Below are 23,498 nucleotides of genomic sequence, written 5' to 3'. Positions count from 1 at the left end.
AAAATCTTTATCTATCAACTTATATATATATACATACATATATATATTATATACATTGTACGTATATTACAGTATACGTGTATATATAGAATAATTGATTTAATTATTAAACTTATTAATAATTTTAAATCACATTTTTTACATTACAAATAAAAAATATGTTTTCTTCAATAAATTAATTATTCAATTCAATTGTCTGTTTGAAATAGGTCATAAATTTTTTAAGTATTTATTAAATACTTCAGAAATATTAATACTGTTTCAAATAAACCATTTTATCTGTCATTTCAATCTACTAAAAATTTATTTTCACAACTTAGAAAGGTAACTTATTAAACTTTTAATTTCATTTGAAATAAATTTTAAATTTTACAAAATATTTCTAAAGCAGTAATTTTTAATTAAAGATTATCCAAACTTAAAAATAACCTAGGATAATAGGGATAAAATGAATAATAAATCTTAACCTTTCGAATACAAAGAATGGATCAATTTTGATTTATATAGATATTTTACGTTTGTTATTTTGTAAGTTAAATTTGCATACTACATTATTTTATTAAGTTATATGAACGGTCTTACTTTTTAAGTTACTTTAATTATTATATATAAATAGGAAATTAAAATTAAATATTCCCTAAAATATTTATGATAACAATAGTTCCCTAAGGTAGAATTAATCGAACTGTTTGACTAAACAACTATCGAGGGAAAAGTGCACTACACGATTCTCAAGATACTACGCCAATGGCATGCGTTCTTACAGTTTGATCGGCATGGCTGCCGCGGCACTCGTGAACAGATCGCGTCGCGCCGCAGGTAGAGTCAGTTTGATCCGCGAGCGGCATCATTGCGGAGTCGAAAGGCTCTAAACGCGAACAATTTCATTTCAAAGATGCGCAAGATCGGTTCCCCAAATTTGGGTCAATGATCCAACCAGTAAACTGTCAATTCTTTTCTTAAATTTAAAATCAGTATAAAGTGATCGAGAAACCGATTGACAGGAGTATAATGTTGTCCGCGTTAAGGTGAACGAGAATCGTGATGAGCTTGGAGACGACGTTGATGCCTATTACGGCACCGATCGAGGTCGATAGATTCCAAGCGTTTTTCGAAATTCACGTCAGTGACGATTTGCCAATTGCATTCAGTGCATTCGTAATTGGTGTTTTGCTGTAGTCGTTCTAAAAACCTGTGCCGGTTAATTATCCGACTCGAGAGAAAGTCGATGGCTACTTTGCGTGCTCCGACCGGTCGACAGATACCTAACGCGGCGATTCTAACTTGGGTGAAACTTTTGAGCTGGTGTTTTCAACTTATGTGACTAATAAAATAAAAAATTTTAATACTTTACATTAATTAAACTAAAAAGATTCGAATTTGTAACATAAATTTCATCACAGAAACGTGTGTGTATTGCGGTTACAAGTGTAAAGTTCATAAAACATAAAAGAAATCATGTGTAAAAATTGTTTCGAGATTTTCAAAGAAGGAAACGTTTGTTATAAATAATCGAGGAATGCATATTGCGCGGATTTGCAAATGTTCCACATCGTACCTAGTGATCGGCATCAGGTATGAAGAAATCGACAAGTCATCGCAAAAAAGAATAACAACAAATGCGTTTGTATAAATGACAAATGCGTGTTTGTATAGACGCAATTGGTCGTGCAACCATTTGATAAATGTCATCGAGGGAACTAACTATCAAAGTGTTTCGGTTTACCGTGGCTCGGTTCGAGCATATCGAACCATGTATCGGCGAGTTGAATGCGGTCCCGTTGACATTTCACGTATCGTAGACCAATGTAGCGCGATGTTTGTCAGATTGACCATCGTTATTGCGGCGCTATGCCTGTGGAATGGAGTTGGTAAGTAATAACGTCTACTCATTTTACGTAATTCATCGCGATGATATATTTTAAATAGTATAGGAGTTGCGTTGTGATTAGTAGACTGTGAATGGATATACTTTAGATATTTTATGTATTTTCATATACATATTTCTAGAGATTTGTTTCATCTATTAAACATTATAACGAATTATCTTATATTGGATATTTTACATATTTTTGCACCTTTAATTCTGTTACTCTCTTTAAGTTATTTTCAACCCAATCGTATTTTTCTATCGTTAACAAATTCCTTAAATTTAAGGAAAACATGAAATGATCGTTATTGATGCATGTAAGTTTTCATTTCAAGTTTTCGCCAGAGCTTTTATTAAAATATTAAACTTCTTTTTGTTTATGAAGACAATAACGCGATTCAAATACAATTTGAGAATTGCAATAGATAAATATTTAAGGTTAATGAAGCTTAACTTAAGTTCGATTATTTGGTCGATAATCAAAAAATAAATCTTATGGAAACTATTTCAAAAAATCATCATAATACTCTAATAAAAACATTTGCTTCAGTAGTTGGTAGGTTTTTAACAGTATAGATCATTTTGCATAATTATAATGATTGTATTCATTTGTTATTAAATATGCAAAGCAAATCGAGAATGCTTAGGTATTTTAGTGACATTAAAGCGAAGCATCATTGATCATTCGAAGTTTCGCAAACTATTTTATGTGCCAGTAATCTACGGTATTTAATCGTATTTGTGGTTTTTTAGCTACGCTCTTGTAGTCTGTACTTTCTAATATATCCCGGAGAAAGCGTCGAAAGACTTCATCCAATGCACGCTTCAAACCAGCGCGAAATCAGAATGTGGAGGAATAAATTCAACGAACAAATGATATATATGTAGATGAATTAATTTGGCACTATTTCATTGTTAAAATGCAATAATAACATAATATTTAAATAACAAATGAAGATGAATATACGTCACAAGTAAATATAAAAAAGTAATATTTATATTATACATAAACTGTTGTAAGAGTATAAAAAGATTAGTATATAAATAATTATTTAAAAACAGAATTAATTTAATTCACTTGACAAGAGAATTAAATTCTTTATTGGACTAGTTAGCTACAGAAAATTCCACACACATATTACACAGACAATATTGTTTTTATTTATTAAATACATTTACAAATGTTACTATGTTATATACTATGCTATTTTTAAGGCAAGTATAGTAAACAGGATAATATGTATGCTTAAAGCATATTCTACAGGATGCTGCCATGTGTCCATTGGCAATAAATTCGTTACAGCTTTCAACTTATAATAGAAATTCTCAACTGTTGTTCCGAGGAATATTGTGGCCTGAAACAGCATATTATAATGTGTGTCATAGAATATTGGTACGTTGTGAAATAATAAATATGAGTTGTCATCTTATGATGATAACTGTGACAAACTTATCGTTGATGTTTATGATGATGTCTCGTAAAAAGATGAAGCAAGTATTATTGGCTTCGTTGAATTTAGTCAAAATGATTTTACGCTATATATATTTAACTATAGATAAAGTTGGAACTTCTGTGATTAATTTTGAACCAAATGTTTAGTTCTTTTCTTATTTTTTATATGAATAGTTCAATTTTATTAATTAACAAATATTTTGTTTCAAGCGTTATCCTTTAAAATATTTATCTGTTTTATCATTGATATATTAGATTGATAATGTAAATGCTATCTTTCAGTCCTATCGAAAGTTATATTCGCGATATATGATTATATTTGTTTGCTATTCTTCTTAATTTTTTTTTATTCTGTTTAGTTTCTTTGCTTTCTTGCTTCAACGCTGAACGAAAGTTGTGAAATACATAAGTTTTCTTTCGTGTCTTGATTTTCGAGAAAATTTTCGAAAGTTTGTGGGCGTGTACGCGTGAAATTGCTTAGTGATTCTCCGGATCTTTTTGTATTTTATCTTATAAAAATGTAACTCTTCGTAATGAAAATAATAATAATAATAGTAAAAAGGGATGAAGTTTCAACACTAGAAACAAATCTATATTACTGTATAATAATGATTCCTGGAAGATAAGCTTCTTTTTTAATTATCGAAGTATTTAAAAATTTTGGATACTTTTACTTTCTTAAACTCGAAATTCTTGAACATAAATTTTATGTCATCCTGCCGTTTGCGTACGAGGACTAAAATTCTAAGATTAAAGTAAATTTTAAGACTTTAAAATATTTTTTAAAACTGTTCTATTCCAAAGAGAAAAACGACTACGTTTTCTCTTACACTAGAAACCACATTTCATATTTTCCTTTCTAGTCATATGTCGAAGTAGATTCTACATCCTATTTTATTTGATTCTCCTTAGTTTTAGCACAAAATATATTTCTTATACCATAAATGAATATATTAGAAATATTCCATTACAGATATGTTATTTGTTACGAAAATATACAAATTCATATAAATCATGAACAGGTTTCGAAAGTAGTTTATCGAGAATGTGAACCAATTGGAATGAAATGTAGAATCCTTCTCAAATACTAAAGAGTTAATACATATCTAAATATTGAACCAAATTTACTTTTTCGGGTAGTTTTGTAAAGAAGACATAATGCTAGCAATAATATAAATTGATAATAATATAGAATACACATAGAAAACATAGAGTAAGATTCTACCGAAAATAAATATATTTATCATTTAGTTAATTCGTAATTAAATAAACAGAGTTTGATAGAATCTATATTTAATATAAACAATTTTATACAGATACTGAATTTTATTAAATTTGTTTTATATGATAAATTTTACAGTAAGATTATAACGTAAGTTTATAAAGTAAATTTAGAAAATTTTATATTGACATTGAGTTTTTCTACATTTGCCTTGTATAATAAATTTTACAGAAAGGTATAAACTTTATTAAGATTTTAGTATCTAGGCATGAAAGACTTATCATATTGAAAGATAAAATTTCTCATATCGATAGAACTTGCAATATGCCAATTGCTTTCTGCATTATATTTGGTCTGTAGATTGTTTATCCAGATACGCATTGCTTTATATAATAAATTTTGTAGCAAAGCATTAAATCTATTAAAAATTATTTATTCATGAAAGATCCAATATCGAAAGATAAGATTCTTCGTGTCGATAGAATTTGTAATACTCTAACTGCATGCAACATTGTATCTAGTCTCCAAGGTATTTAGTCAGGTATACACGTTGCACCTACGCGACATTCCTTTCGTATAGCATTAAGTTGCCGTCTTCGACACAAGATTCTGCCTGTTATTCAGCCTCCGAACGATTCCTTTCTCTTTGACATCGATATTACAAATAAAAACGTGATCGCAAAAATCGCCATCAAGCGTGTCGATCGCGTTGCGGTACGGTTAAATAAGACAGAAAGGAGATTGGCAACGCGTGAAGCAGATTAATTTGAATGCGCAAACCCGTCACGTCATGGAATCCAAGCCTATGATTTACAGATTTAAATACGGATTTTCCAGCCACGACACGACGGCGAGTGTTGGTTAGCAATGTTGGATTCTCTTATGAACGAGTCTGCACGAGTGATTTAGACTGGTGAAGGGTACAGGTGAAAGTTGCTTAAAACATTTATCCAATTTATCCTACTCACAGTTTGTTTTATCGCTTTGTTTCTTTCATTCGCTCTCGATCTTCCTCTACCTTTCTTTGAACATTAATTTTGGGCGTGAATTTTTTTATTGACTGTTATAGACATGGATTTTTAAAAAGGAAGTCTTTTTAACGCAAGGAAGTCTTTTTTCTTAGGGCGTTAACTTTAAGCGCGAAGATTGGAAAATGAATTGTTCGTGATTATTAGAGACATGCATATTTAAAGAAAAATTTGTTTTATCGGCTTTTTCTTTTGTTTTCCCATTTTTCTTTCTTCCCCTATAATCATGATAGTTATGTCTCATTATAGTATTAATGTAATTCTAAACAGTTTCATATAACGCACATAATACACATTATTACATCCATAAAAATGTTATCGTATCTATAAGCGTTCGAGGACTTTCGAGCTACTATGAGTTAAATTTAGTTTAATGTACAGTTATGTATAGTATTTTAGTTATGTGTAAGTTCACTCTAGTTGAATGTTTCAAATTCGTTGAATAATCTTTAGTGTATATTTAATGGTGGTTGTATTGCTGTATTACGATTTATAAAAAGCTACTTATTTGATTGCTATACTTTTAAACACGAACAAATAATCGTAATTAACACGAATTTAATTCGTAGAATTCAATAGATGGATTATCGTTTAATGGCATGTTAAGTTATGTTTTGATGGTTTATGTGCTTATATGAAATAAAGTAAACAACAGTTAAACAACTAATGAATTTTAAAAATTAGTACAGGTGTAATCATAGGAAATAGATAAATAAAATTTGAAATATAAACAATATCAAATTGGAAAATAGGAAAAGATGGATAGACGAATATTTATTTGTGACATGGTATAAAAACACATTAAAAGAATGCTTATAATAATGTTCATTACTGTAAAAAGTAACGGTGGTTGGTTCGACTATACAATAGAGCAACGGCATCCATACAATGAAAGGAGAAACGTGTCAAAGTTGTATAAATTAAGAATTTGTGCTCTGATCCGTAATTATAAAAGTGAAGTATCAAGGGAGTGGAATTCTCACGAAATTATTTTTGGTATAATGAACGGTAATTTCAAGTTCATCCTATATCTGTGAATATCTTTTTAGTTTCCTGTAATACGAATAATTGATATTTCTAAGAAATATATACCGATGAACATTCTGTTTATTTACAAATTTTTATTGTATGTTGTTTAAGAACTATAAAATACTAACGAAAAAGATACAGCTTTTTGTTTAATTTTATCATGATTTATAAAAATTTTATCAACTTATAATGTGTTAAAATGTTTCTTAACAAGTGAAAAAATTGCAGTCTTTTTTGCAAGTATATTTATGTCTTGCAACAAGTGTCTATTAATAGTAAAAAAAGACCACAAATATCGCTTAACTTAGTTTCGTATTGCTAATATGATATTATTATTTGTAATATTCAGTTTGACATATTTCTATTATAAAATAGATATTTCATTACTAATTAAGAGACTCAGTAAATGAAAGATACGTATAAAATAATTTTGCATTTGAAGAAGCTATAAATAAAATTAGATTTTAGATTGAATTTTAGAAGTAGATCATATTATTAGTCGAAAGGGTTTGGTAATTCATACCAATATCGTTTAGACATATGTACAATTATGTATAAGTATATTACGTACATTACATACATAAGTAATCGTCTACTTATTTTATTTGTAGGAAAATAATTGTTCCATCAAGCTTTCCTATTGAATTTTACTTCACTTTATTAGAATTTTATTGGAATATATTGCAGTATTTACGTTCATACTGTCACAATTATCTGCATACTGTACAAAACCGTTTAAAAAGATATTTGTTTAACTTTGATAAGATGTAATTTTGCCACACGATTATAGATGAAAAAGAATAACAATATACCATAAAAACAATGAAACCGTAAGAACATTGTTTTTTATGAACATTGTAGTTATAATTAAACATTATGATGATCAAATTGTCTTTTAAAAACTAATATGCAATAATAAAATCGATGTACATGCTTATCAAAGATTATGGAACTACCTCGCTATTAGAATTTTATTGATTGTTTAATTTCCAAACTATGAATTAGATAAAAAATGTTTTTCTAAACTGATACATATTTAAAATCAGTGAGTAGATCAAAGTTATCGTGGAGAAAGAAATATATTGATTATTATTATTAAATATTTTCTCCTAATAGATAATATAGGTTTATAGTCTGTTAACTAGGTAATAAAATAGTAAATATTGCTTTTACATATTTACTTATTAATTTATACATTTTGATACAATTTATATACTAATGCTACAAATACGCCGAAAATTTTTAAGGAATAATTTCTTTTCTCGTTTATTAGTTAAAGAAAAAGAAGCTTGAAGCTCAATGTTAGCATTGAAATTCTCCAAATATCAATCTCGTTATCTAAAACGAAACCCAACGTTTCCGAACAGAGTTAAATAGAAAGTCGTTGTCGCAACTTGTGAAAGAGACTTGCACCTAGAATTCTTTTAACCCACTCTTTCGTGAGACTGAGGTTGAAGGTACAGACTATGTATGTACTTATGCCCGTGAAAGAAAGAACAGCTACTTAGTCGATAACCGATAACAGTTGCGACATGATTGCCAAGATGCACGACTCGAGGTAGTCGAAGAATGTGTCACGTAAAATTGATACTTGGGTTGTAAGAGAAAAGAAAGCTGAGTCGTAACCCAACTATTAATTTTCTCTCATCGAACTTTATTATAATTTTAGCACTTGCAATAACTTTTTTTTTTTATTTATTTGTTGAAATTACAATCAATTCTCGCGTTGAGAATTTTCAGTAATTTTTCTGACGTGGCGCAGTGACATGGCTGTTTATTTACAATAAGTTAATACTTATTATAGATAGGTATAATTTATAAGTATTATAAGTAAGTGCATATGCTTAGTTTGGATAACTAAATGAATCTAGCGTTTAGGTCTAGCGGGTAGTGCCTCTTCAGCCTGCGAATCTGGTCCGTCGTGTCAAGTAGTCCAGTGATTAGGGGGTTTCGGTGTTTGTTGACTCTTTTGCTATATCTGTCGCTGTATTTTGCTATTTCCTCTTTGACTGTGGGTATCTTGAGGTCGCGATGGATGGTTTCGTTGGTAACATACCAAGGTGCGTCTATTAAGGATCTTAGCGTTTTCGATTGGAAGCGTTGTAGTATTTCGATGTTGGAGTTACTTGCTGTTCCCCATAGTTGGATTCCGTAGGTCCAGACAGGTTTTATTACGGTCTTGTAGAGGGTAATTTTATTCTGTATGTTTAGTTTGGAGCGTCGGCCCGTGAGCCAATAGAGTTTTTTTAGTTTGTCCTTTAGTTGCTTCGTTTTACCTGAGATGTGTTTCTTCCACGTTAGTCTCCTGTCCAGGGTCATGCCCAGGTATCGGACTGACTTGCAATAACTGAACCGTAAAAAGGGGGTTGTACAAGAACAGCGACTAGAACAAGAACTGCCCGAGCTGGGTGAAGTCTCGGTTTATATACGTTTTGGTTTGAGGATGTTAAGGGGCTCGGTGTAGGTTATGATGTGGATTAAGGATAAGGTGGTGATGTGTCCAAAGGAGTCCGAAGCTCGGGGTTGATGTCTTATCTTTGATGTAGGTTGAGATGCGATTGATGTCACAAATGCAGAGATCGTTGGATAAACGTGCAGCTATCCAATTTACACGTTCTGAGTTTGCGTTAATAGATAGACGAATAAAGGGTGTCCCAACATGTAACAGCCAAGTTTTGTCCTATAACCAAGCAAAAATGTTATACAAATGTAGATCATTTAAAGTTTTATTTTATTACAAGTTATAGTAAAGATACGAAATACAAAGAGAACGGATTTTTAAATTGAATATAGAAATTCTTCTTCTACTTCCGATTTATGTAACAAGCTTTTGTAATTTATCTCGACATGGAATATTTGTAGAAAAATGAGAACTTCTTTTATTTATGCTTTGAAATAATATTTACGTAATTTTTATACGTTAAGTTACTCCTTGATTCTTAATGGAGCAATGAACCAATTGATTTCTTATATAAGTTTATCACACGTGTTAAGATACTTTGATATGGAAGTGGAAGTATTTAAACACCTGCAGAAATTTTTTATGAATATGTTATATGTTATACAATATTTTTTGAGATTATATTAATAAAGTGTGAAACAAATCTGAAAATGTATATATTAAAAGAAACAGGATACTTAGTGTAAGTAACTCAATATTCTATAAGACCGTCTTTGACATTTATTAACATTTATTTATTATGTTTAAGATGTCAATTCATGCTTCATACCTACTAATCGTTTACTAATTGTATGTTTGCAATAAACATACTGTTGTTCTACATTTTCATATTAGTTTCAAATTTTATTAATATAATCGTGCCAGTTGTGCCTCATTATAATGTTAACAAAATTTCAAAATATTTTAATACATACCCATAATATATTATACAGGGTGTATAAGTCGAAAATATAGAATAAAAGATCCTTTTTTTAATTTTTTTGTTTTAATTTTTCCATCGAGACAACGATCTACAGTGAGATCCGTTGTAACGAGACGTGATAAAGTGTACGCGTACCGAGCGAAAATTCAAAGTCGATTTTCTCGAAAACAAAGCCTCGAACGAAAAATTGTTATTCTATATTTTCGACTTCTTTTTTCGCGTAGAATCACCCTCTTTCCGCTTGTACCACCAGTTACCAACCACCCTGTATAAAGCTTTCCTATACTCGTATAGTCTCGTGAGTCACTGTATGTCTTTGCAGTGTAGGATATTCTTGACGCGATTTTATGTCGTATGGCAACGGTGCTCTTCGTTAAAAGAACGCATTAGGGAAGTTTATTTCGCTTGCTACGTACAGGCGTGCGTTCTTTCTCATCGTTTACTTCGCACGCTTGCCTACCTTTTTTCATTGTTGCTTTGAACTGCACGTGTTTCCTGTTTAGACGTGTTTCTTACAGCTTCGGGCATTTTTCTGTCTCCCGATTTCTTTCCTGTTTTCGTTTCTTCTACTTGTTCATGTTGCTTAAGATTCTCTTTGTTCGACAAAAAGATAATTGGAATTCATTTTTTTGTGAATTGTTCTGTGAAAAATGTCGTGTTAGAGTATAGGAAAGTAAGAATGAACGTTAATTTTTCCAGAACTGAATTTGTTTTTTTATCAGTTATTCATAGTAGAAACGCATTGCAGAATTGCTTTCTGTAAAGGACATATAACGCACTAAATAGAGATCGGTTTTATCGAAAATAAATACATTTATCGTTTAGTTAATAACTTATTTAAGATACGATCTGAATAGAATCGCAGTTTCGAATAAATTTGTAACATATCTATATGACTAAGTATGTATAGATATTCTTATTCTGTTTGAATAAAATATTATTTTGTATAAATAATTTTGTAGTTTAATTATCACTTTCAATTTTAATTCTTATGATCGTATCGATGTATCACAGAAAGAGTAACAACATATTAATAAGTTTTATTTACGTATTAAATGCATGTAAGAAATAGCATTGCTTTAAACGTGCATTACGTGATACTATAAGTACCTATTGTATATTCTTAAAAGTTTATAATGTACTCTAAAGATGTTAAATATTATCACAGCTATATTTTTTAAAATACATAGTAGAAAATAATCCTTTATTCTGCACACATTCATTTAGAAAAAGTTTTCTTCATTATTTTATTATAAGAAGAGGAATATTCCTAGAAATTTGTATAAATAATTATATATATTTCTATATATAATTATAGAAATATAAAATTTTCATTTCCACTTCCATAGAAATATAAAATTCCACTGTTGCACATCACACATTCTTACATTCAAAAGTTTATAAGTCATTAAAATTTTTAAGCTTTGAAAAATTGAAAAGATAAGGAGAAAGGTAAAGAAAAAGACAATTTCTATCAGACTCCAGAGATTTTTCTTTTACGTCAATATATGTTTAGCACACTAAACTATACCTTAAAAGTCTTTTGTCTTCTATTGTACCAAGAAAATCTCAAGTATTTGAAAAACTTCTTAGAGATTTCTTAATAAAAGAATCATCGGTTGTGTATCGTGGATAAACGAGTACCCGTTTGCTAAACCAAAAGAACGCATGACTGGTAACCCGCAAACTCGTACTTTAATCGGTAATCCAGGAATGTGTTCCGGGAACGATTTTTCCACACTTTTTCTGCTACTTGTTGCAACGGTTTTCCTTCGCGAATGAAGACGAGCAAGCACGGCCGTGATGGCTTTTTTCAACGTAAGGAATTCAAGCGAAAAAATGTTCAACGAAGCCGTATGACAAAATAAAGCGGCGGACGACTCGGCTACTCGCCAGATGAATTAACGTTTAAAACAGCCGGCCACATAATCGGGTCGCCAGACACCAAACAAGAACTCGCATCCAACCTTCACCGATAATCGCTTGCCTGCAGAAGGCCTGGTCGAAATACACGTTATGCTTGAAGAACCTCATTACGTTTTCGAACAGATTTTCATCACTTAATGTTTATGAAAATTGTTGAGTATTACTATACATTGAGGAACGAAGAACATACTGACATAAACCAAATTTTCTTCTAAAATACGATATAAATTTGTAAAACATACGATTCTTTGTAGGATATAGTTTTCAAATTTAAAGTTTAAGTATATCGTACCATAATTTATTATCGTTGAGTAGATATAGAATAAAAGTAAATAATATGTGCGAACTATCTCAAAGAAAATATAACATTTCAATTATTGCAAAACCGATACGAACATTGATTTTAAGATCGTTTTAGGAACGATAAAATTAGGATACAACATTTATAACGTTAGAAACTATATTTTTCAGGAAAATTAAATAAGTTGCGTAGGATACAAAAGCTTTCCTTAAAGCTATTCTGTGCCAATATTTTATTTGTACTGTTATATACAGTTTCTGTCTTCTGGATAAATGTAACGGTAATTATTTGGAACAGGAGCGACCTCACCGATTTCAGTGACCTTGAAATATGTTGTCAAGGTCATCATTCTGAACAACTTTTTCTTATACGTGTAACTACCACTCGGTCTTAGTTCTCGAGATGACGGGGAAAAACCGTCGGTACCATTACAGTAAATTCTGCCCATATGTGTAAATCTGTGACACAGTACAAGCGTAGCTGACACGTTGATCGTTTCGTTAACCACTTAGCGATCTATTTACATCTATCGAACTATCGAACTCTTCTTCTTTGTATTATGTTTTACGAATTTAGATAAACAGCTTCACCGAAAACCTCCTTAACAATTGCTTATACGAGGCTGCAAGAAACGTCTTCGAAAATTTTATTTTAACATCCCACACGTTACTTGTTTTCTCCACTCGCTTATAAAAATCTATGTAGTAGCATTATCAGTAGATTATCAATTTCACATACGAGCAAAGGTGGTCCGATTTTTGACCAAAACAGTATTTTCTTCAAAATTCCTTGCTTACATGCTCCGCTCACTGGTGAGGTTGGTATCAGGTTGGACTGGATTTTTACGAGCGAGTGGAGTGAACAAGCAACGCGTGCGATGATGAAGTAAAATTTTCGAAGGCATTTCTTACAGTTTCGCATATACTGTTATGAACGAAGTTTTCGTTGAAACTGTTTATTTAGATTTACCGACGACATAATTTTCACAATCGAATAACTGCGTTTTTCAATATATTGGCATAAATATTTCCAGTTATACAGGGTTGTTGGTAACAGGTGGTACCAGCGGAAACGGGGTGATTCTACGCGAAAAAAGAAGTCGAAAATATAGAATAAAAATTTTTCGTTTGAGGCTCTGTTTTCGAAAAAATCGACTTTAAATTTTCGCTCGGTACGCGTACGGTACGTTATAACGGATCTCACTGTAGATCGTTGTCTCGATGGAAAAATTAAAAAAAAAAATTTTTTTAAATTTTTATTCTATGTTTTCGACTTCTTTTTTCACATAGAATCAGCCCCTTTCCGCTTGTACCACCAGTAGCATAGCATCGATAATGGTAAATGTTGACAAATATAACTTAAAATTAATTTGAATTTAATTTAAATCTAACCCAAATGCTACATATCGTTGAATATACAGCGTCAAAAATATTTTTGCCTACATTTCGGAAACTAAAACCGAGTGGCAGTAACATGTATAGGAAAAAGTTGTTCATTATGATGACCTTGACAACGTATTTCAAGATCATTGAAATCGGGGAGATCGCGCTCAAAATATAATGTAACGAACATCAATATGATCAATAAGAAAATAATACACTATTCTATTAAATCGTATAATACATTTCTTTGACTTTCTTTAAAAAATATCAACGATCGTTCTTTTTATGTGAAACATATACTTAATTAATATTACAAGCTTTGTTACATTATCTATTTGCAAATGGATTAAATAATCTTTTACTCCGTCACTCTAAAGTCCTTATCCTTTTATGAAAGAATTGCAATATATAAAAATACATGTATGTATATACATCTAATTATACATAGAATATGTAGACAAGCTGAACTACTTGAAAGGAAGGGGAGAAAGAGCAAGCCAAAATTTATTAGCCAGAGCGAAATGCGGAAACCGAGAGGAAGATAGCAATTTATGAAGAGAAGAGAAAGATAGGCTACGCGGCGTATGTGAATTGAACATAGGCATACTAAAACATCTGCTGGAACATTGCATTTACATAGAAATAACTGAGCTGGCACTGAATGAAATACGAAACGCGAAGGCCATGATAGATTGCTTAAGAAGAGTAGCTCAATTAAGAGAGGAAGAAGTGAGAGAGAGAAAATAACAACGATGTCAAAAGGAAATTGTAGTGATAATGCCGTGCCAATAATAGATTCTTTCGTGATCGTTAGTTACAGATGTAGATTTAAATGGCAATAAGTTTAGATGTAAATGGATGCGTGAGGATCAGAGACTGAGAGATGAGTAAGTGTGAGTTCATTGGATACATCAAGTAGGTATACTGTATTATACATGTAATTCAGGTTTATTTCTTGGCCGCGAGATCCAAATGAAACAAATAGTTAGTATATTTAAATTATACTTATAATGATTGTTGATTATAATTATAACGATTGAATATATTGTTGATAATAATATTGTCTAAATATCGCAATAATCAACGTCACAATAATAATAGTACAGTAAATGCTCCAATAATTTTAAATATCGTAAACACGAACGAAATTGGAAAAATTTCTGTTCTGTTATAAAAGGAGAAGTCCAAAATGTGTATAAATATGAACAAACAGTTCTTTTGTGAAGCACTCAAATGTTCATTTTTCCTTCAGTGTTGTCGTTAAATGATATATCTAATCATCATAAATAATATTTCGCTATATTATTTGTAAATTTTTCCACTTCAATCAACATAAATAATGCTTCTATAATAGATATTTCTTAAAATGTAACACCTAAAGATGACGAAAATATATTTGTTTAATTATAAAAGCCTATTTTTCAATACATTTTTTGACTAAAAATAATGGTTTTATGAACTTTTTGTACTTTTTAGAAGATCTCCTTTTTTTTACCGAAATAATTTACAAAGTTATTATTAATTATGTATGACGATCAACTTTTATGTTATTCTTGAGATAAGACGATTCGTGAAGAATAAAAGAACAGTTAGTAGCATATATTTACTTACTTACCTTACTTACTTACATATATAAAAAGTAGCGGTATTTCTGCGAATCTAATTGATGTTTGAGAGGAATTTTAATGAATACACTTCTACGCATATATTTTTTAATTGTTCGTTGTATTAGAATGTTAAAATCATTGTTATTAGTTCTGAAACATGAAGACATATTTCTGAAGAAAATAGCGAAAAGTTTCAGTTTTCTGTTACATTAAAGTTCACATATTAGATTTATCATAGAAAACACTTCATTTTCGTTTATGTAAAAATTCAACATCAATTATTAAATGAAACAAAAAATGTTCCATTATCCTTTGCTTTTTCAGGTGATACTTTTTATGTTAGCAAATCATCGATACTTCACTAATTATATTTATATAATTAGAAATTGTATCCCATGAGAAATGGAAGATATATTTATCATACAATTTTCCATATCATTTTAATCTGTAATTAATGTGCCTTTTTTGAAACTAAAGAATTTGTATTATTCATATAATTGTAGATAAAAGGTAGAATAAAACTAGTAGTAGATAATGTAACGCATTATTGTGAAATAAAAATTAAACACTAAACAATTTAACATTTTATGCGTTATGTTATTACTAAAAAAAAATTATACTAAGATATGAACGTTACAAAATTATAATTTAATTAGGTAGCGGTTTTCTCTTGATTATAGTGAGTATAGCATTTTTAAATTATTAAAAATTATTAACAAATTAATAGTATCAGAATAGTATTTAGGTAATATTAAAAACAAATTTTTGTTTATGTATGTGAAAATTATAATCATATAATAACTATCTTCGTCTGAAATGAAAACCTGTTACACGTTACAATTCACTAAAAAGGTTCATTCTTGTGTCAGCATTCATGTCTCTGAGAAAGATGCATACTTCGTTGTGCGTGCAATAATTCAGGCTTGTTTTATACAGTTTCCATGAAGCTTCGTGTAGCACATAATTGATTTCTATATAACGCATTTACATATTAAATAAAACATTATTAACACATATGATACAATGTAGATGAATCATAACGTAAATAATTAATTCCTAGACTGTGGAAGTTTATGCATAGATGTTATGCAAAAATGCATCTTAAATGCAGAATGTAGGTATATAATATTCAAAAAATGTATAAAATAAAATAAAAGTGTATAAAGTATAATAATCATTATAATATTTAGTAAGTGAAACAAATTTTCGCACGAGTCCAATGTTTTTAATTGTCTTCATAAAAATATAAATTTACATAAAATCCGCAGTCTGTTGATTATATACAGGGTTGTTGGTAACTGATGGTACAAGCGGGAAGGGGGCGATTCTACGCGAAAAAAGAAGTCGAAAATATAGAATAAAAATTTTTCGTTCGAGGCTTTGTTTTCGAGAAAATCGATTTTGAATTTTCGCTCGGTATGCGTGCACTTTATCACGTCTCGTTATAATGGATCTCACTGTAGATCGTTGTCTCGATGGAAAAATAAAAAAAAATTTTTTATTCTCTACTGTCGACTTCTTTTTTCGCGTAGAATCACCCCCTTTGCGCTTGTACCACCAGTTACCAACCACCCTGTATATAGATGTATACTTTACAAACACAATTAGTTACAAAAGTTTATATACATCATTATTATATAATCACTTATACTTACATATCAATATAAAATGGCTTCGTATTTACCGGATTTTCAAAAAGTTTTAAAATAATACAAACGTTTAACGTATAAAAACTTTCAGATGAAATTAGGTATAAGCTAGAAATTTAAAAATCTTTAATTTATTAATGCCTATTTTAAGGAACTTAACATATTTTGGATAAGAAGATATATGTAATGCTACATTTAAAAAAGTCATCTTCATTTCGAAATTCTCTTTGCTGTTCTTACAAAAGAATTATTAATATCATTTAATCATTTATTAATATCCGGATATGTTTAGTAGACTTTTAAAAAATAACAATGTTCTTCGCAGCAATATCATAAAACTAAAACTATTGTCTGTTATTCCTGAATAGCTACTCTCAAGATTCGGAACTGTTTCGTATGTCAGACGTAGATCTTTAATAGTGATATTACTTTGTATCCACTTGAGAGTAAATTACAAAACGGACACTCTGTAATAGTTGAATCACAGTTATAGACAGTTATTCTCAGATACAAATGTCAATTCGTAATAATTTTTCTATCAAATGAATACGTACTTTTAGAGTTAAATATTCGCGAATCAGTCGCGACGTCTGACCATAAGGCTGACTATTATCAACCGAGTCTATTGATCGACGCCTCATTCCTTGTCAGTACATTCTGAGTCAAGACTTATGCCTTTGTATTGCCTTTGCATATAAGTAAAATCAATTCGTAACGCAACGTATTAATTAAAACTTAAAAATAAATTAATTTATACAAATTATTAATTATGCTACAAAATTAAGTTTACAATGAACCTAATACCTAATCTTACTTTATTATTCAATTAAATGTTAATAATTATAAGGCATATTGTTTTGTAATATAATTTGATTTAAATTAATTTGATTCAAATATAAGCGAGAAAGTATTATAGTAAGCTATTTGTTGCACTATCCGTACATTTCAATGTTTTCGAATATAATACACAGTATAAGTCTAATAATACTCTAACAATCTATAAAATATCCAAACAAAAGAGCCATTATGCTGTTCGAATATTTGAGCCGTTCTCCTTGTTCGATTGCCTTTCCCTCGCCCTTTCCTGTGTTTGTCTTCTTACTTCCTCTTCTTGGCAATTTCCCTCTCGTATATCCTCGTCTATTGCGCACTTTGGCATTTCGTCTCGCCTTCAACATCTCTATCCCCTCCTCTAGTTGCCTCTCCACTCCTAGACCGTTCAGTTATTCCAGCAACTTCTCATTCATTTTTTTCGTGCACGCTATAAGCAAGAAAGTATTCGATTTGTAAAGTTATAGCGATAAATATATTTTAAAAGCTATAGAAAAACAAATATGTTACAAAAATCATGTAAAAACAAATATACTGCATAGTAAATATTTTAGTTCGAGTATGAAATTAATATGAATTTAAGTAATCCAGAAATTATGTGAGAAAGGAATGTTTATTTTCATGGAGATGTTTTAACCGAAAAAGAGAATTAAGAAGCAATACCTTCGGTGATCGGCAGTATAAAACCTTGAAATCTTTTCATCAGATTGCCTTGAACGGGTCTTGAAGTAACTATATGTGCCTTGTAACATTATATTCTGGCATAAATATATGTTTCGCGGTTTTATGAGTGCGAACAAGTTAAAATTTCACAAGCCTTTTCTTATTTCAGTTGCTTTAAATGGGACACAAATCTCATTTATTATTTGACATATTACGTTCACAAAATTATTTAATTATAATAATACAAAATGCATAAATGTTAATTGAATAATTTATTGAAGTAAAAATTACCATAGTATACAGCTTGAAGCCTTTGAAAAAGTAGGAGAGAGAGAAGAACGTACTAGTCTAAATCCAATTTAATTTAAGGAAACGATGATGATTATGCGTTTCATATTGTTTTACAGAATACATAATGAGAATATAATTCTTTTAAACGTACATACCTCTATACCGTTTTGAAATGAAATATGAAAAGCGAAACAATTTAAAAGTTAGGATATTCAATTTCATGATTCTAGGAATGAGCTATTATCAGTATTCTAAAAGTTGCGAAAAATATTATATATTCCTGAATTGCAAAATTCATGTTTTACATGTATTTTATTCATAAAAATTAACACTGTTAATATTCTTGCTGAAATACTAATTTTTTATCTCCCTGACAATTAATTTAGTACAAATATTTGCACATACATTTTAAAACTGTCAGCCACAAATGTCGCTTATTCTAGATTTATTTGACGTAAAATTTATAACAGTTTGATCTGTACTTTCTCTTTCGCGATTGTAAAACAACTTGGAGCAAGTGAAGGAAAAACATAAACTATCGCAATTACTTATAAGGAGGAAAAAAATATGTCAAAAAAAATATTTCTTTCGCCAAACATTTGCACATTAAATAAAAGAATTCGTATAATTCGTCTCTAAATGAATTTTTCGTGCGTGTCGCCGTGCATGAAAGTGAAGCGTCATGCTAAGGAATATTTAAGGACCGACGATGACCTCACCGAAGTGAAAGTTCTCCGATTCAGTTCCCTGTAGTCGTTAAATGAGCAAAAGGTAAAAAGCAGAGAAAAAAGGCTCGCACGGCCTCTTTCGATTCCCCATAAGCCTCCAATGTATCCACTTCCGGAAGGTAACACGTTCCTTATTGACGTTACGACCTTGGTCGATCCCACGAAATCGATCGTTTCGAAACACCAGCCTCTAATTAACAGTTTCTCTGCCTTCTTCTTTCCGTCATAGCACAAATTCAAACGATACGATAAAATTATTATACGTTGTGAGACAGTCATAGATAATGAAACGATATTAAAAATTATGGTTCCTTTCGTTTTGAGCGAAGCATCTTCCTCCCCGGGCATTTATTTTGTGATGTAAACAGAATTCTCTATGCCCTTTTCAAATATGGCTTTACTATGGCTTTTAACAGGATACAAAGATACATAATGTAAAATAATGTATAAAAGCAAGATAAAAATGTTATATTCCAATTCCGCATGATAAATGTTATAGTCTAATACCTAGATTTCGTTAAGGATTTCAAATTATTTTATTGTATTATTGCATAGCGTTTTTTATTTTATAAGAATGGACAGTTTCTTTATTGATTGTTTAATATCACACAAATCATTATAAATAAATTATATTCATTTGTAATTATAAATTGAGCATTATAAATTTTGGAAAAGAATTTAATTTTTGTTATTATAGTATTAAGTAATACTTTGAATTCTAATTTTTATTTGGTGAACCCAATTCTTGAAAAGACAAATTAATTCGTGTGTTTACATATATCTATTAGCTTACCGATGTCCTAAGTTTAATAATTTATTATCCAAGAATCCTTTGTTTTTAGGTTTAATTTATTCAGTTGCATCTCTATTATGTGAATATTAGATGCTAAGCCATATTTAATACTTATATCTGTGAAGGCTACAATTAGTCCACACCATTGAATAATTTTTAGCTTCGAGTTGACTAAGAAATATGCTAGTAGGATATTTAGATTATTATATTAATATTGGATTAAATTAACAATAGTAAGCAATGTCAATATAATATACGATTCATTAAACATAATTTTTTATAACATGTAGATACAATATATTAAAATTTTGTGTAGGTATTCAATTTTTTCTGAATTATCTGTATATAGTATATTAAAATTCTGCAGTATTGTATGGTCTCTTATTGCTAATTATTTATAATATACTTGTTGGAATTTCTCATCAATACAGTAAAAGTGTGTAGGATTTCTATATTCATTTTGCTGAATTCGTGATTCATTTTGCGATCGTGTTCTAAAAATCTTTCGATGGCTTGCGGTGAAATTTTATGCAGAAATGAGAAACCATCGCCGGTATAGTTTTGCAGTGTCCGAGCGAAAGATGGAAACCGAATAGCTCACTTTCAGATCCTGTTGCGTCTCACATTACTTATTTACCGATCTAACCATTCTGTATGACTCACTTTTAAGACCTGCAACCGTAATTGCTGCAACAGATAAGTATGTTTCAACTATATTTTCAATGAAGAAATTCAATAAATAATTAAATATTATGTAGAAATTATTTAGCAATATACTTATGAAGATACCTGTAGATAAAAGACAAAAGACTTGTAGATAATTTAATATTGTGTATCGTCTTTTCATTTGTTTCTAAACAGCATCTATTTATTTTTATCAATTTGAAAATTTTATTTATTCATTTATTTAACGGGCATAAGGTCTTTGGTATCGGATACGTGAGTGTAAGAGCTGATATAAAGAAGAATAAACACTAAATATAAGTAACCATTTTTACAATTTCATCTGATATATTATGGGTGTCTGGAAGGAGGTTGCAGATCCGTGAAACGATCTATTAATATAATCGGGATTATTGAAGTTAGTTCGGTATGGAGCGACATGAAAAAGTTGCCTCCTTCTAATGGGAATCATCTCATGGGAATACCGGGTTCGCTATGGTTCTGCGTTATTCAAGAACATATTCAAAGCGATAAGAATATTTTTATATTATGGAAATTTTTGGGTATCGATTTATTAATCTTGGAGGCGTCATTTGTTAGAAATCTGCGTTGCATATTTTCAAGCGATTTGATGTAATTCGATTGAATTCGGATTCCATATTTGAAATGCGTATGATACAATTAGAGACGAGTAAAGTAGTTTAAAGGTGAGAGGGTTTTTAAAATCTGTGGCGTGCCTAGTAATGAGACCCAGTGATTTTAAGGCGTTGCTTTTTGTATGGTTAAGATGGCTGGTAAATGACAATGAGGAAAAAGTAATCCCTAAATCAGTTGTTGTTTCTCATTTATCTAATGGTGTATCATTTATGGAGTAGGTGATGTCAAGTACTATCTTTTCTCGCATGAAACGTACAACATAACATTTCGAGATGAAATGATATCTGTGTCTTCATAAATAAAAACTTGGACTACTTATTTATTTATGACAATAAGTAATAATTAATTAACGAATAATAACAAAAAGTAATTTAATGAATGTATTGGAAACCAGAATTAGAGACTAAAAATCGAAATAAATTTTTTGTGGATTTGAAATTTACATAACCAGGTAATACATAAGTACATTAATGTTATTAATATATGCTTTCACGTGGCACACCTTTAATATTAATATCGATATAGGTACTTAATATTGGCGATTCTTTTAGATATTCTTTTAGATAACAGTTTTGGAATAAATGCAAAGAGAAATCTGTCTGAAAACTTTTGTATACTATCGTATATATAAAACAGAAAAATATCACCTATGTTAACCTCAGTTTCTATTAAATTCATCAACACAAATGAAAGTGTGCCAGGAAGGAAACAAATGTCCAGTTTCAGGAAACGCCGCTAGAACATTTTCTTGGTCCGCAATTAAATAAGTGGAACGGATCGATTGACAGTTTCGCTAATGATCTCGATTCGTACACGACACCTGACTCGAGAGAATAGACAAGCGAACAAGTAGACCCTGCATTTCTAATACCAGTGAAAAAGCCATGATTCCACGCCGGCCACATCGTTCATGCACACAGACAATGTCAGTCCACCCGTTTGGTCGCACTTTCATCGTCCCACTTTCTCCGTCTTGTTCGGCCTGCTCGTTGACCAGACGCCGCCATGCCGTCCAATCAACCTTTATGCTCGATCAAGTTTTCTTTTTTTTATGCCTTCCTGTTTTTCGCATTTTGTCTCCCTTTTTTGTCTTTTTCTTTCTTTTGTTAATGGAAGATTGTAACTATTACGTGGAGGTGAAGAAAAAAAGATGAAGTTGTTAATTGTTAATGAATTATGTGTATTATATGGATTAATTTTACTATAGAATCTATAAAACGACAATATTAACACCACGAGTGTTGAATATTCTGGACATAAATGTTCTTTATAGACGACGTGCAGTCTGTTATGATTAAATTACGGATTTTTATACATTTATGAGAAATTTAAGTGTGCAGAAACGCGCAGAGTATACATGGTATGCAAAAATATACAGGGTGATTGGTAACTGGTGGTACAAGCGGAAAGGGGGTGATTCTAGGCGAAAAAAGAAGTCGAAAATATAGAACAAAAAATTTTCGTTTGAGGCTTTGTTTTCGAGAAAATCGATTTTGAATTTTCGCTCGGTACGCGTGCGGTACGTTATAACGGATCTCACTGTAGATCGTTGTCTCGATGGAAAAATTAAAAAAAAAACTTTTATTCTATATTTTCGACTTCTTTTTTCGCGTAGAATCACCCCCTTTCCGCTTGTACCACCGGTTACCCACCACCCTGTATAAGATATCTTTTTTTTTTATTTATTTGTTGAAATTACAATCAATTCTCGCGTTGAGAATTTTCAGTAATTTTTCTGGCGTGGCGCAGTGACATGGCTGTTTATTTACAATAAGTTAATACGTATAAGATATCTAAAATGAATTTCTTATTACGATACTTACAGAATGAAACAAATTTATTCTTACAGTCCATCTCTTGTGAATTCGCGCAAAAATCCACAATCTAATTGCGCTCATTACTCCAAAAACAGTATTTTTCATTATTACATTGCTGTACATTTGTACAAGACTTTTATTAAAAAATAAATGAGTATTCTTAAAATTTATCGCAATTTAAAACCTGCAATATAATATATTTTTA

At 30.3% G+C, this 23,498-nt stretch overlaps 1 protein-coding gene across 1 annotated transcript in view; it reads left to right on the top strand.

Moving 5' to 3' along the window:
* Nucleotides 1-1,349: 1,349 nt before the first annotated feature.
* Nucleotides 1,350-23,498, top strand: part of LOC117237037 (tyrosine kinase receptor Cad96Ca-like) — a 63,277-nt gene continuing 41,128 nt past the window's right edge. The window contains exon 1 of the mRNA XM_033500623.1: nt 1,350-1,871. Within this exon, the coding sequence (XP_033356514.1) occupies nt 1,634-1,871 (238 nt within the window). The 5' untranslated portion in view covers nt 1,350-1,633. The remainder of the gene's footprint in view (nt 1,872-23,498) is intronic.

The sequence above is a fragment of the Bombus vosnesenskii genome, unplaced genomic scaffold, assembly GCF_011952255.1.
Source record: "Bombus vosnesenskii isolate JDL3184/JDL3185 unplaced genomic scaffold, Bvos_JDL3184-5_v1.1 scf7180000013355, whole genome shotgun sequence".
NCBI classification, from domain to species: Eukaryota; Metazoa; Arthropoda; class Insecta; order Hymenoptera; family Apidae; genus Bombus; species Bombus vosnesenskii.
The sequence above is the reverse complement of the archived record's forward strand: the minus strand, read 5'-3'. Positions and strand labels throughout refer to the sequence as shown.